At 41.2% G+C, this 16352-nt stretch overlaps 2 protein-coding genes across 22 annotated transcripts in view; one reads left to right on the forward strand and one right to left on the reverse strand.

Moving 5' to 3' along the window:
* Positions 1-16352, forward strand: part of LOC114876386 (MAP7 domain-containing protein 1-like) — a 129970-nt gene that overhangs the window by 101141 nt on the left and 12477 nt on the right. For 12 of the 21 annotated variants that reach the window (XM_029187813.2, XM_029187815.2, XM_029187814.2 and 9 more), the window contains 5 exons: positions 7697-7765; positions 12565-12624; positions 13551-13619; positions 13900-14089; positions 14593-14939. In XM_029187813.2, coding sequence (XP_029043646.1) covers positions 7697-7765; positions 12565-12624; positions 13551-13619; positions 13900-14089; positions 14593-14939 — 735 coding nt within the window. The remainder of the gene's footprint in view (positions 1-7696; positions 7766-12564; positions 12625-13550; positions 13620-13899; positions 14090-14592; positions 14940-16352) is intronic. The other 9 variants (XM_046286276.1, XM_029187820.2, XM_046286267.1 and 6 more) reach the window with 4 other exon arrangements.
* Positions 3355-4999, reverse strand: LOC114876388 (probable cytochrome P450 6a13). The gene has a single exon (XM_029187825.2). The coding sequence runs from the start codon at positions 4942-4944 to the stop codon at positions 3436-3438; it is 1509 nt and encodes a 502-aa protein (XP_029043658.1). The 5' UTR covers positions 4945-4999; the 3' UTR covers positions 3355-3435.

A 16352-nucleotide genomic window follows, 5' to 3' on the forward strand; every position in this document is an offset into this window, starting at 1 on the left:
CAGTGCAAACGATTATAAAAGTTATTTCAAAGGTAGAAATTAAAATGATTTTCTTTTTCAAGAGAGGTTTATATTTTTAGGGATGGAAGTAGCTTTCAATTTTCACAGATGATGACCAACGAATTTAATGAATATTTTAATTGCTTCATGATCCACGGTAGACGTTATTCAGAGGTTGAGCAAGAATCTTTACGAGATTAAAATTCGACAAGTAAAACACGCGATGTATGGGATGATGAATCGTAAAATTCATCAGGTCGCGTGTCAAAAAAATCGCTGCGTAACGTCCACGCTTTGTAGCAGTGTTTCTAAAGATCGAAAATAAAACGCGTTCGCGGCTTGAACAGGTCGATTAATTTTCGCTGACTACAGCTAGTTAGTGGCCCTCCTCTTCCATCCGTCGTCAATACTTACTCGTTCTCCGAGATGTGGGCCGCATTTAATTTGAAATCAGTCTCATCGATGGTAAAGTCGAACGTTTCGAAACGCGATAAATAAATAATAAAAAAGAGGGAACTCTTTAATTACTACTGGAAGCACGTGCTTAACCGACGACTCATCCGTCGTCTTGTATTCACAAAGAACGAACATTCATCATAAACGTATTTGCAGACTCGATGACTGCTCAGAAGTTCTCTTAATTGCTTGTAGAACGCTGGTGATTTATCGATAGAAATATCGGACAATTCTGTGGCAATCTGCAAATTTTATTGGGTCAACGAGCAGATCTGAAAGTCCATCGTCGTATTAGAATCGGGTTGAAGCTATCAAGTGATTGTTATATGATCGAAAATATTTATTGTACAGAAACGAAACAAGAAAAGTCTTCTTCTAGATGACTGCTAAAAATGAGTCAAAAAATATTTTTCTTCTTTGTTCACGTTCATCCTCGTATGGTCGAATCGTATGAACGATTCGTCTTGAAATTAATTATCGATCCCTTGTACCTTGGGGGCATCGAATGTGTACTTTGGCATTTCGTCCAGCTGAATGGAACGGGGCTCTGGTGGAGGCCGCAAGTTTAGCTAACGCCCCGCTAAACGCGTTAACCCCTGTTTGCCAACTAGTTAAACGGTTGATATTTGCTCGCCGGGCCCTTGAAACGTATTCGAACGTGTATATACGTCGCGAACGTGCCAAACGATAATCACGAGTCACGGTAACGACGTGCAAATGAACTCGTTCCCCCGAGCCGGAAATGAAACGACGAAGAATTAACCGGTCCCTGTAATGCGTTCATATCCGCGTGATTAGCTTCTCGCGTCACGATTAAATTTCGCGGGAACATATCTAGGTGCGTGTGAAATCGATCGATGATCTACCTCGTGCGAAATCGATTTTATCATCGATCATCGCGTTGTAATGAACATCGGTTTGCCATTACGTCAACCTAATTCAAACGAAGTACCTACCCTGTTCTATTACAGCTAGAAAAATATTTTAAAAGTATGAATTCTATTCTGCGTATGAATAAATGATACTCACCGTCAGAGAGTTAATTAATAATATTAATTAAACGCGATGTGAAACCGCGTTTCACGCGTTTATAATTTGCATATCACCAAAATCACGGTCAACCGAAATTGATGAGGTCCATGCTGAACACGTTAATTGAAAATACCTCGGTAATATTTTATCAGTAGCTAATCGACACTCGATTAAGAATCCTTTCGATTGATTCGAATGCACGCAAATAAGGAAAATTCGTTGTTCTTCGCACGGACGGCAGAAAGTGCAACGAGCCTCGGTTGCATTCATTGGCCCCGATAAATTTATTGCCGGTTGATAGCGTGCACGCTACGCTCGCACTAATGGCCCACCACTGCGGAACATTGCGACATTCAATGGTTTACCGTGGCTCCGTAAATTCGAATCACGCGGATACAGATTCGGGCCGAGACGGGATCGCCTGGAACAAGCCGCCAGGAGAGAAGATCCTTTTGTCCACGATGGGAATTTATGAAGCGCGAACCGCTGTCGCTTCCCCAGAGTTACGAGCTTGCTGCTTGACTAGAATCATCTTTAATGGGATTGTCTTTAATGAATTCCAACGAGGAACTGAATGGTTATAACATCTGTGTAATATCCAGTATAATATAATACACTGTGACAAACGAAGAGGCTGTTTCGTTGCCTTGCAATTAGTCTTGCAATTTCGTAATTCAAATGACGATTTTACTCGATGACTTGTCTTAAAATTCTTTCGGTTCCACGATCCCGTACACCTTTTCCACTTACCTGTGCCTCTCGAGAAGGCTCGCTTTTCATAAACTCCGTATTACCTTTGTTAATTCTTTTCACCGTGTGTTTCTGTACGTACAGTAATTACGATTCGGTCTTTGAGAGGCCGAGGGTTGCGAGATTTCCTTAACCCCGGTTGCGTGAAAATCGTCAGGGTAAAAAGTGAATTTAATCTTGAAACGCAAGGAAAACATCGGTCGTAGGAGTTTTCAACTTTTCCAGGATTATTTGCAACGTCGTTAAATGTTACTGCGTGGTGAGAATTAATTCCGGAAACAAAAACGCCGGAAGTTGGTTCGTACGCGCGAAACTGCTCGACGATCAGGATGATTATTTACAATTCGTGGCCAGACGAGGTGGCAGTAAATCAGAAGACTATTTAGCAAAAGTCCTTCGCGAATGGTGTTCGTACGGGAAGTTGAAACGAACGTGATCGTTACACGAGTGGTGCCGTTTTCTATCTCATGTTTATTCCTGCGATTTGTTTCGTATTATTCCTCCTCTATATCCTTTTCTCCCTTGCTCTCTATCGATTTCGTGCCTCTTGTCACGTCGTTTCCTTTTATGCATTGACACGTTACGTTTGCCGAGCGGATTTCATTCGATTCCTCTCGTCAAACAGTTTGCTAACGTATCGTTCCGAATGGTACAAATTCCATGCAAAACACACGCGTGTGTTATTTTCAAGAGGAAAAGAGAGAGAAATTATTTTTCCCTGTTATCATCCACTTCTCTGCACACGTTAAATTGTTCTACTGGATATACCTACCCGTCTCTTTTTTTTTTGTTTTGTTTTCGAGAACTATGCGTTTCTCGCAAAACGCGTTGTTTCGTTGAAAATTGTTTTATTACGAGGACCGTTTTCATTTACACGACAGACGTTCTTCTGTATTGTTTTTGTCATTAGTTGAACTTCTACATAGTCTCGAGCGATAATCGATACTCGAATAGCTCGAATACCTGTTATTAAATTAATGTAAAAATAATTACAGTGCTTGTTATTTTTGTGCCAACTCAGCAAACAACAGATAACAGCTATCGCGATAATTACTTTTGCATATCATAAGTGAGGCAATTGTGAGTAAACAATATTATTTTGTTAAGCAGTCGCCGTTACGTAAATCTAAATATTTATTATCTTAGTAAATTACCAGTATTATTGATTCTTTATCACGAAGTACAGAAAAGTAGCCTTCAAATTTTGGAAATATGAACCCAGAGTCCTCCAATTGGTTCGGTTAAAAAGTTCAGGCCAGAAAGCTTGATAGGAAGCTGCGTTTTCTCAGATAATTCTAATCTATACTTGCTAATCAAGGTGGTCAAAAAGGACTTAAGTTGAAGCTGAGCCATTTTCATTCCAGCGCATAACCTTGGACCTTCTCCAAAGGGAAGGAACGCCAGTTTTTCTATGGTATGCTTTCTTTCTTCGCTGAATCGTTCGGGATCGAAGAGCTCCGGGTCCGGCCAGTATTCTGGGTCCAAATGGAAACCTTGATTAGATACGATCACTTCCATACCAGGTTCCACGCGATAGATCAGTCCATCCGAGCCGCGCAATTCGCATTCTTCTGTGCACACTCTGGTTAGAAAGCTTATGGAAGTGTAACGCCTTTGAGTTTCGTTGATCACTTGATCCATGTATGTCATTTCCCTCAAACCTTCGAACGTTACCGCACCGTCGTATTTCTCGATTTTAGACATTATTTCCCGTCGGAGTTTATCTTGAACTTCTGGGTATTGCGCCAGAAGAAAAGCAGTGAAACTAATTGCAACAGCGGATGTTTCGTAACCGTCCATGTAAAAGGATAACACGTCAGAGGCGATCAGTTCTTCGTCGATCTCCTCTTTCTCCCAGTTCAGGTAGTCGAGTATCGATTGGAGAATATCGGACCTGGGAATTGAATCTTGTCGTCTGATCTTCAGATTTTGCGAAACAATGTCCCTGAAGAAACTTTCCATCTTCTCTGGTATGAATTTCATCTTGAGCATGCTGTTCTTTAGTCCAGGCGTGAACATGAGCGTCATCTCTAGCACTTGTTTCAAGTTCGACTTGAACAACCAATCGCCGATCCGATCGAACGCTGCCGGATGTGGTTTTTCATCGAAACAGTATCCTTCAACGCCCACGCCAACGTTCGCAATCACTTCACCGGTAAATTTCGAGCATAATGTCTTCAATTCCGTTTCGTACTTTTTAGTCGTCTGCAACCTTCGATCGATATAATCCTCCATTTTTTTGCACACGACATTAATAGACTCTAAGAGGGTTTTCAATTTCACGTTCGTGAACGAGTTGATCAGACGTCTTCTCGCGTTCGCCCATTCTTCGCCAGCAACGAAAAATGCATTTCTCGCCAGAAGAGGATCAATGTCTGGATGTGCGACCACTCCGGTTCTTTGGAAACAGGAAAACTTGCTCTTCAATACGATACCAGCTAAATATGGATCACGGATCAGCAACACTGGATTGGTCAATTTGTAATATCCAACCATGCTATGATTTTTATACTCGATATGCATTTTCCGATTCAGTTCAGAGTAATTTAATTTTGTGGTTAACACAGGTAACATGTGACCAACGAATGGAAGGGTTCCTCTCACGGTTGGAATTCCTTGTCTCTTCCAGTAGGTGTATTTCTTGATCAGGAAGAACATTAATAGGATTAATATTATCACAGAAAGGATAACGAATGCAAAAGCCATGTTTCTTTTTGGCGTGTTTTAAAGAATAGGTAACTGTTGCGAATTTAATTTTACGTTGAACATTTCCTGCTTATATAGAGTACTACGGTACTGATAAGAGTGTAAAATGTGTACGATAACATTAAAAAGGAAAATTCGAGTGTTATTATTAGCGAAGTAATAGCTACATACATATACAATAGTTATGTTTCTTAGCAATACAAGAATTTAATACATGAAAAAAATCTTGGTGATTCATTCTTATGGTTCGGCATTGAAGCTTAATAATTACTCTTTTATTATTTCGTTGACTAAGCGTTGTTTTTGAAAATAGCATCCTTGAAGACAATAACAGCGATACCTTTTAATAGGTTACAAATCCAAATAATATTCGTCGTCCATCATCGTTCCATTGAAATTATGGCACGATCTTCGTCGAAATTACAGCATCTCAGTTTTCATTATCTCGCCAGGACGATCCGTGATAGCGACGTTTTAATAGCTTTGGATATCTCCGGTTGGCAGAGGGAACGGAGGAACGATTCCTCGAAGGATATAAACGTGCTGTAGAGGAGACGAGCACTTAGAGGAGTATGTAGTTATCCAAAGAGAAAAGTTCGATAAACTGATTTTTCCTTGAATGCGGACTCGTTTTTTCTCGACCGCCAATATCGCGACTCGTAAATCAGCGAACGAACTTCTCGTCTGCGAAACGAAGCGTGCGTTTCGATACCCCAGCTGTAATAAAGTTTCCTGTTCCTTGCCATGTTAATATTTAACGGGTCCGGACGTGGTGTCGCTATCGTGACCCAAGGTTCAATTTATGGTCGGGTACCGTTCACGTATCCGCGATGGAGCGAACGCGTTAATATCTTCGCGTTTGTATCTGGCTTGGAAAAAGTGCAAAGTTTATGCCGCTTTCCCGGTTCCGAAACTTTTGTGGTTGAACGGTGCACAAAGTTTTGATGGCGTGTTTGTATTTCTTGGATGATGTACATATTTATACATGGTAATTGTTGCGCTGAAATTCGATTTCCAGCCAGCGAGATATTGAAAAACTTTCGAGACTTGATTGAGACTAGTTAGAACTAAAGGAACAAGATTTTAATACCATAGATTCGGTCTTATGAATTTGGCAAGCGTTAAAGCGTAATTGAAAATCGTGGTGTATAGTCGAGGAGCAAATTGCCAAGTAGAAAAATATCTAATTTCCTATTTCATCGTCCGAATTGAATCTCGGGTACGAATTGAAGCGATAGGTCTTCAGCCAGTTTCAGCACGATCGACTTGGCTCGCGTCTCTCGATAATGGCGTACGGGAGGACTGTTGAAATGTCGAAGTTCACTTGGCCATTGTTGCTAACCTAACGTTGAATTTGCTTGCTCGCGTGCACACACACCTGGGTCAAGACGACGATGGAATAACGTAGTTTGTTCGCGGCAAATTGAACGTACTCGGACCTTTTGCCTCGCTTTCCGCTCCTCGCACTCTACTCAATTAAGAAATTTACTACAAACGCGATATTAATTAATGTTTCACGTGTTCATAATTAATTTCTCGCGAGTATGTATACACAAGAGCTTATGGAACAGTTTCAGGGTCAATAGCGACGAATTGAGTTAATGTCGAAACCTTCGTCGATAAATCGACTACCTCTGGTGATTTCTTAGTAGACGGTGTATAAAATATAGAACCTGTGAACGAAGTGTTTTCGTGGCAGTGTAAACGTGCGAACGGGTTGGAAACAGCGAATCGATTGATGCCCACCCAGCTAAATCGCGTTATTATACGTTACTGACCACGAAATCAGGTTCCCCGATTTATCTTGGTACTCACCAGTTCGGCCTTTTGTCTCTCTAAATGGTCGTTCTGAAGTGAATTCTCTGAAAGGCCGGTCTAGTCGGAGTGCAACGAATGGCGGGCATGAGATAGCTAAGTTCTGGCTTCTTCGAAAGATACTTTATATCAAACTGGTCGAAGAAAAGATCGGATAACCGTTCTTTGTCTTCTAATTTAAGTTGTCGTGCAAACTTTATTCTCAGGAACAGAGGAGAGAAGAGAACCGATTTTAGAACGATACCAAGTTAGCGGATCAGGTCGTAGGGTCTGAGATCGAGTTTCTTTGAATTGTTTTCAGCTTTCCTGGAACGATCTAATTTCTTAAATAATTCAGCAAATCCCCATGAAGGTACGATGAAACTTTCGCCGTAATAAAACTTGGAACACCGTACGTTAAAGATAAATGTATAAACAAGCGAAGGATTATTTAAAAGTATAAACTACGAATACACGCGTCGTTGATTTTGTATTATGGAAACTTAATTAGAACGAAACTCGTGCTCGGTTTGCCGGAACGATGAATTTCTCGGCGAGAGATGATTATTAGCAGCAAAAAAAAGGCCTAACGAAGACACCGTTAATAAGCTTGTTAGCGATGCGACCGAAAGACGCGACGATCGCGATAGTTAGCCTTATACAGAGTCAATGGATGTCGGCATAAAGGGAGAGCTATTTTCTATGTGCTTTCTCACGACTAACTTTGATGAATAGTTTGTTGCGAGTAGCCGGCGCCAACGCGACAACTCCGCTTGGTATTTAGAAACACGCGTGACCGGACAGGGTGAAAAGGAAACGCCGGTGTCAGCGAAGAAGTTTAAACGCGACCACAGCTTCTACGAAAATTTTACTTCATAAAAGATATTGTTCAGATATTGCTCAGCAATAATTTTAGGCTTTTTTGTTATGTAATTTGTATAAATGTTTTTTGTTGCAGCTGGAGCCGCTTCTGAGGAAACTAACCAAAGGTCCAGTTCTGCACACAATCGCCACTCTCTCACGAAGGGTAAGCAAACACGAAAGAACCGCGTCGAGTAGAATAGAAACAACTTAGTGCACAAGCATAATGCCATTATTTTCAAACACCTTACTATTCTTTCCTTACATTTCTCGCCAACTCTTTTGCACTTCCTGTAAATATCTCGTTAATTACGCGCACGTTATGCATGATCGTAAAGGTACATATTCGTTGGTCGCGAACAAATGTTTAGATTTACGTAGCACGTAGGCGGGAAGGTGTTTCATTTCGTTCTTTTTCTCTACTTTGTGTCGCTGAAGCTCCTCGCAAATATTTTCTGTTGCAACTGCCATGCCCGGGAAATCCTTTCTCGCTGATCAGTGGCTGTAAATTCGTGAACAAAAGGAAACGTTCGTTCCAGATACAGAGGAAACTGGCGTAAACTTTCCTCTTTTTATTTCTCGTTGGATAAAAAATACACCGAGGATATTCTGTTCAGCAGTCGTCATAGAACTATCATTGCTTCTCGAATTCGCGAGCGAACTACTGCTTCTTTCAAGGTCGTTCTTTTTCAATCCACTTTTCAATTCGAATCGTTTGATGTTCACCGAATTTTTTCGTCGTTCTACAATTTGAAGGTAATCGAAACTGGAACAAATAAAGAATTTAATAAACGACAAACAGTATTGCATCGATACGCGTATCGGTGTCATAGATCTAAAGTACGGTTATCTGGCAAACAATGATTACAATATCTGCAAACTCTCAATTCAGACGAACGGGTTTAATAGTGCTTTAATTCCATAATCGACGGATCTCTTGCACGCTCGAAAAGCCGGATGTTTAATCAACCGTGAGAGAAGCATCCATGAAATTGATAATAACGGGGGCATTTGTCTGGAAGGATAATGAAAAATCGTTGAGCCTTGAAAAATTCGCTTTTATCGGGAACGTTGAGAAATATGCTCCAAATGTGTGCTACGCGAGTTTCCATTCGCGAATCTGAACCGATAGAAGATCCCGATAAAAAGGGTTTCTATTGAAACACGGTTACACGGTGGTTTTATTGAAATTTTTAAAATTAATTATTCCACGTGGCCACCGCTAATTAGAATGTATTAAAGCACGAAATTTCCTTGAAGATAAGACAAAGGCCAATCAAGAGGGAAAAATGAAAGGAGCGTTTCGTTGATAACGTAATTAGAAGGTTGACAGGAGAGAGTTCGGTCAGGCGTTAAACGCAAGGATAATTATCAGGTGTAGGGGGAGGAGAAACAGAAACAAAGTCGCGCAGGATCGTTGCACGCGCGAAAGCTCGTTCGCTTGTTAAATATTAGTAGAACACTCTGGATGGTGTTAGGATGAGAAACCAGGACAATTTCGATCGTCACAACCAGACTCAGTTGTGGTACTATTAAAATGGAATACGAGCCACTCGACGCATTGCGTTTGAATCGCGACACGATGCAATTGTATTTAACGCTGTTCCTGGTGTAAATAGAAACTACTCGACAGTAATTCAAAGCTACGCTAACTGATTACCATGTTGATTGCCACGGTGGTTACCGGTGAGAAATACAAATTTATTAAATTTGCAACCATGTATTTTGCTACAAATTGGTAAAATGAATACCAATTTTGTACGCTTAGTTTAAAAAATACCCTTTAAAGATTATATTCGACGGAGAGAATCTACGATTGTCATGATATAGAATCTTTTCGAGACACGATCGATGGTTCGTTGACGTCCTTGTGGAAAAGCGAACGCCACTTGGCGTTATGCATTATACGAGGAGGATGGTGAATATTGTACCGATGAGCCAGAAGAGTAGCTGAAGGAGCAAGGATAGAGGAGAAGGGTAGTTGAAGTGGAGAGCAACCGACTCGAGAAGCGCCCGGGAGGACAGAAAAATAGTAAGAACGGTGCGCCAAGGTAGAGATGGCGGGAACAGATTCCTATTGTTTTCCGACCCACTTCCTAACGTTGGAAGATTAACACAGTCCTTTGGCTGTATCTACTGACAGATTTTCCAACGTACAGTTCGCTAGATGGTTCTTTTTTTTTCTTTTTTTTTTCTTCTTTTTGTGACCTTGCCAGCGTGGAAATAGGGACGTGGGCGAGCTAAAGAGTTATAATTTCAAAATTCTAAACGTTTTCATATAAAATGGGTAGAAATACTTCCGGTGTAATTAATATATTTTTTTTCCTCTAGAAGGCCTAGTTTTATTTCTCAATTCGAGGACAGACATTCTACTTGGAATTGTATAGCGCCTAGAGAAAAACTGAAAAAGGCTTTTGTGTACACGCATGGATTTCCCAGCCTCTGAAGATCCAAGATACAGGCTACGTTGTTTTATGCAACGGTTGCGTCGCATTGTAATGTAGCGATCCAGCAAGGCGTATTTCTATTGGCAACAACAATAGCCCTGCTATACGAACGTTCAATCGGCTGCGCCGCTCTTTGTCGTTTCTTTCCCTGAAAGAAAAGTGTGCCTTTCTGTCGCTCGGTTACAGAACACACTTCCTACCCGTTCCTATTCATTATTCACGCTATCTGCAATTGCTTTTTCGCGCTTCGATATCGAATACATAAAAATTTTTAATATACATCAACATGTTCACCACCATGGCGGTTACCGCTGATCTGTACTACTTAATTATTTACCTATACTACTGACGAATTTATTCTGGTTAAATAATTAATACACTCGTCCCTTTTGACGATGGATTACGTTTTTCTGCATGTTTCAGTATTTTATTTTGTCAGGCTTACCATTTTCATTCGAGTAGTTACTGCGTTAATAATCCATATTACAGTATGGCAGACTAAATATGATTATTTCTACTGTGGCGGTCAACGCGTTAATTTCTCGTTATGGTATTAATTGAATTATTTTAGGAAACACGTTACATCCTGCTGATATATAGTAACGAGAATAACACAGAATAAATTCATCCGCGTTGGTTAACTTTTCTGATTTAATTTCGTCTCCGAGGCGAGTGTCTAAGAATCAAACCGATCGGGGATCTTGAATCTCATCAAAACTTTCCACTTCGATTAAGAGCAGTTGAATCGATTAATAAGTTTGCAATCGCATAGTGCGGTTTGTATCTATTGATCAGGCTGAAAGCTTTCGATGGTGCTTCGAAACTTGTAGTGAAACGTTCCAAGGAGATAAGGGAACGTTTCCGAGATGGTTGAAAACTATACCGCGGTTCAAAATTCTCGATCCACAATTAGGTTTCTTCGCGGTGAAATTTTAATTTCAACGCGGAAACAGATGAAAAAGCTGAATTCTCATTGTTTTCCGAATCACTTACATCCACCGCCGAGGGCCTCTCGACGTTTTTCCAGCATTCTCTCGAAAAACGGGGCCCATTGTACTTTCAGACCGCTGTAATTTAAATCATTGTCCAAAAGACATTTCTCCGTGAAAAATCTTTTTTATTTCTGCTTACCATTTTTCCCCTCTCGCAACAATCGCCTTCGAGAGGTCGCGTTCTCATTTATTCCTATTTATTCGCGTGCATTCAACGTGCTTTTCAACATTTTTCCGGAAACCGAAATTGGGTTGCAAAAAAGGAAAATATTGATTCGCGTAACCGTGCAATCGTGGCGTTTTCTATACGTTCGACCAGAAAGTGGAGCGTCGATATTAATTATGCGGCGAGCTTAATGCCCGACCAGGTTTTCAATAGTATTTTTTTTTTCCTAATTTGCGAACGTGTGTAGAGATGCATCGTTCGCTCGTTTCGTTGACAAGCCGCCTTCGATGCGTCCAACAGAATTTTATATCCGTAACGTCGAAACGCTTTCACCCTGTTTCCCTTTCTCTCAAATGCGCCCCCCCTTCTCACTCTATCTCTTTCTCTTGTTACGGTCTTCGTCTCTCGTTCGATTCCGCATCCGCATTGCTAATGAAACGTCCAATTACCATCAACGGTTGCCACGAGGCGGTCCACGGCTCTCCCCTTTTGCTCCCTCGCACTTTTTCTTCCCTCCTGACATTTGCAGTCAGCAGCCGGAAACAACATCGCCAGCTACCGGCTGTCTTCCTCCCTACAGTCGTTCGGAAACGAACTGGCTGCCTCTTTTTTAATCGTCGAAAATAAACTAGCCGAAGTGTAATTAAAGAAAATATATAGAAAATTCGTGTAATTGATAATCGGATAGAAATTAATATTTGTATTTGTTCTTCTTTTGTAAATTCAACGAGAGTTTAACGCGTTTCATATCGCAGTTATTCAAAAGAACCAATTCTGATTGCGAGTACTATTATGTTCGCAGTTAATGAGAAAGTAGTATGTAGGAGGTTTAAACTAATATTTGGCAACCGCTCTTCAACGTCCATTTACGATTCTACAGACTGTTACTGGGCATCAAGCGTGTTGCGTTCCAATACCTATTCGTGGTCGTTCGTTTTCCAATTATCAATTATCGTGGAGGATGGTCGCGATGCGACTGCCATGCCGCTCCGTCGTGCTTTTTCCCTCGCGACATTCGCAATCACCGAGCGGAAGCATCAACGTCCAATGAAACGCTCCTGGTGTTTGCTGAAAGCGAATTCGACGAGTGTCACCAGATGTCGAAAATAAGCGATCTGGCTCGCAATTAACGGCAGTCGTTTGCAAATCGTATCGTTAGCGTGAAAATATGATGCCTTATTGACGGCTCAGAATTTGCTTTTCATTTTCCCTCTCGTTTCTTTCGCGTTTAAGCGTTTCGCGAAATGATTTCTTGAAACATTTATGCAACAAAATGGAGAATGTTTATTATTTGTCGCGTAATTCAGTGGTTAAGAGGCAAGAATTTTGTAGGAACAAATTTGAAATTTCTATTCTGCAGAGCAAACGATGCATTGGTTCGCCCAAATCGGAGGTGACGACGCCTCCCCCGATTCGTCAGGTAATAATCAGCTTGGTAAACACGTGAACGGTGTGCTTTGGCAAATTCGTCGCGATATTTGCACGGAATTAAATTTCACCGTGCCACGAATGCGTATTAATATAGTAATCTCCCCTGTCGAAATTGGAACTGACCACAGTGTTCGTGTGTTTGTGCGTGATTCAAGGGTTGGATTGTAATTTAATCATGTTTGGAAAAATTAACATTGAACGAGACTGTTTAACCCAGCTTATTCCTCGTATTTCGAGCTTTCGTGAAAAGAATCGAATTTAATTCGGTATCAAGCTTTTGGAACACGGTTCGAGGTGATGCAGGCTTTAAAGCAATAAATCGAGCATTTCTGTGTGTCCTATTTTTAATAATCGCATTAGCCGTCGAGCGACTGAAACGCGTTGATATCGTGGAAAAGCGGTGGCCTTCCTTTCCGGATGTAACAGAGAAGAGAATTTATTTCTCGCTGTTTCTTGTGAACTGATAAAAACATCATCGCCTTAAAAAAAAAAAAAGAAAACACTCGCGTCGAGGGAAAATTCATTAATTTTAGCAAATAATTGAATCGATGCGATGGAAACCCGTAGAAGTTCCACGATTTTACCCCTTTTACCACGCATAATTGTGTTTCATTAATTTTATTCGATTCTACTGTCTATCGTAGGTTCTAACCTGTAGCTACCTGTTCCACGGAAACGAAAGTAATTTCTAGACACAATTTTCCACGTACGACGACTGCATGATGCATGATCGAATCAAAGAGAGGAACGTATGCGTGCGTGAATGCGTCAGATGCTTTTGAGATGCATCAGTGTGCCGTTAAGCTCAGCATGCAGCTCTTCGCAGTGTGTCTGTCCATTATACGCGAGTTCTGCTCGTAATATATTCCAAATCTCACGTGCGTACGCACATATTCTCACTTTCTTTCTCGACAGATGTGAAGCGCCGCCAAAGTATCTACGACGAGGACTCCCTCGACGGCGATCATCCTACCGAGAATGAAGGTATCACTCGAAGGTTTTCAACGGCAGTGTCGAGACTAATTTTTCCCTCGTTTCCCTTTTATCACGGTTTCAATAATAATAATAATATCATGATTTTTCAAAAATCAATCGCTATATCCAATTTTCACGAAACAAGTTTTTCTCGCAGACACATGTATAAACAACGCTTACGCTATCGAACTACTATCCGAGGGAACGATTAACGCTTAGCAATGTTTAAAAATAAAAAACGAAGCACGCGGAACGAGGAAAGGTAATGGATGTTCACGGTTGTTCCCAGGACGCGAGTCGGCGGGAAGCGCGAAAGACGTGGACAGGGCGAAGCTCGTCCGTGAGAGACAGAACGAGGAACGACAACGGAAATTGGAGGAGTTGAGACAGCAAGCCTTAGCCGCGCAACGCTTCCGGGAGCAACGGGAAGAAGAACGCAGACGGCGCATCGACGAGCTCAGATCGCGTGACAACGACAGGTTCGTGTGCTTTTATTTCATTCTATGACCGATCGTGGAAATTACGGCTGGAATTTCTACACTTTGCCAATTTTACATGCAAATTTACCTTCGCGTTTGAAATCGGGTTATTTTTTTTTTTTTTTTTTTAACGTCTTTGAGCGTTTAAGGGTGACTTTTTTTTCGCAAGCTGTGCCACGCGAATTGATGTGTTTAAACGCTCTTTACGAGATTACCTGCTCTACGAGGTTATAAGTTGACCTGGTTAATATGATGCCGGGCTAAACTGTTTTGCCACTGCACAGAAGCCCGGGAAATTATCGCGACACCTGCATAAAGTTCACCCGCTGCAAAATCGCTTCTCTACTGTCCGCGGAATGAATATTAGCAGAAATCTATAGTGAAATTATACAACTCGGAGATAAAGATAATCAGAAAGGAAAAACATCCTGTTAAGCGTGTGTTACACGACAATAGAATGTGATCTCCCACGATTGTCTCAGAATTTCCTATTTCGTCTACAGACGGAACCAAGTGGAAGAAAGGAAACGGTTGATATGCGAGGCCGAAAGAGAAAGACGGGAGGCTATCCTGCGAAAGAACCAGGAGAGAGAGGCGCGTATAGAGAAGAGGAAGAAGAACGACAGGTCGCACATCGTGTTCGCGTTCGGAAGTTCTACCCCGAGGATGTTGGAGCCAGCTGATACAGGTGGTTCCACTTTTTGGGGAACGCGTAGAGCAACGTCCACCACTAACGTGATGATGTTCTCAGCTGCTCAGCCGTTAACCAGGAGGTCCTCCGAAAGAGAGCTCGATGGAAGCAAGAAACGAGCCACTTCCGCCGGTGGGCTTGACCGGAAACCTGGCGAAGGTTAGTCGGCTATTCTCGCTAACTTACGGAACCATTATTATGATTGATTTTCAGACAAAATGCAACAAGTGTCGCGATGGTGCAAATTTTTACGTCTTCTTTACCGTCCTCGGACAATTTCACAATTCACAGAGAATTTAATGATTATCTACCGTTTCTATTTGCACCATTGGTCAGAAATCGTCGCGAAAAGATAGTGTACGGTCTCGAGCTCGTGTAAAAAGTCATTAGCGAATCGTGTCGTTGGTGTGAGACTATTATTATTATTATTATTCCACGTTGTCATCTGATAAGTTCGAGCTAAGAATGATTGAGACGCGCAATCGAGGGCCGCTTCTTTTCCTCACTGCGTTTTTTCCACACAGCGCTTTTAGTGCTATAGTTACGCAATGGATGCGCTGCAGTGGGTAACGCATGGATGCACAACGTTTCAGACAGGGATTTACACAAAAAGCCCCGGGATATTGATATTTTCCAACGTTGCTTGCCCGCTATGTTCTTTTCAGTTTACGAGTTTTTATTATTCGCGTTCATAGGGAAAAAGGAAATGAGATGAAATCAGCGATATTAAAGGATCGTGAGATCGTTATTCCTAACGCATCGTCGATCGTGCGAATATCATTTTTATAAATATAACGAGAATGTTTATTGGTCGACGATGCGTTAATTGTATCTCATTATATTTCGTTGATTACATTTGATTACTGAACACCACACATCGACCACCAACACACGACCACCATGAAACTTTACACGATTACGTCACGAAGCATGAAATATCAAAATATCAAAATTATTATTTAGAAATTCATTCGTGATCGTACTCATCGTATAATTTATATTTTGTTACTTTTTTCTTTTTTCAGGTTTACGGTATACTTTTTCATTTTTTATTTATATAATTTTTGGTAGCCAATCCACCGGTTTTAATTTTCCTCGCGGTTCACCATCAGATAGAATTTCATTTGAAAGATAAACTCGAGATTTTCTTTTTGCTTTGTCAACACACGAGAAGCACCTCATCTTCGCTTACCGACTTCTCTATAATCTGTACGCGTTACAACGTTAGCACATGTGTCGTGTACCATAGAGAATTCGTAGCGAGAGAATAATATTGCCTGAGTAAATGTAATTTCACTCTAGAGAAGCGTAACTTTGAACGGAGATAGATTTCCTTTGGTAATTAAGATCCTTTTGCATCCGCTCTTTTACCTGTACTTAACTGGTGGTGGCTCAGTCAGAATGTATTTTAACCCTTAAATAAAATGATCGTCCCCCGGCGGTCTGTGACTGGGTTAATGGAGACCAATCCGCAATCCCTATTCTTAGGTTTTCATGAAATTTTAATAGAGCGGAGCGTAAATGCGGGTATAATTATACCCAGTCACAGACCTCCGATGGTTAAAGTATCCA

The sequence above is a fragment of the Osmia bicornis genome, chromosome 1 (genome assembly GCF_907164935.1).
Source record: "Osmia bicornis bicornis chromosome 1, iOsmBic2.1, whole genome shotgun sequence".
Lineage (NCBI taxonomy): Eukaryota > Metazoa > Arthropoda > Insecta > Hymenoptera > Megachilidae > Osmia > Osmia bicornis.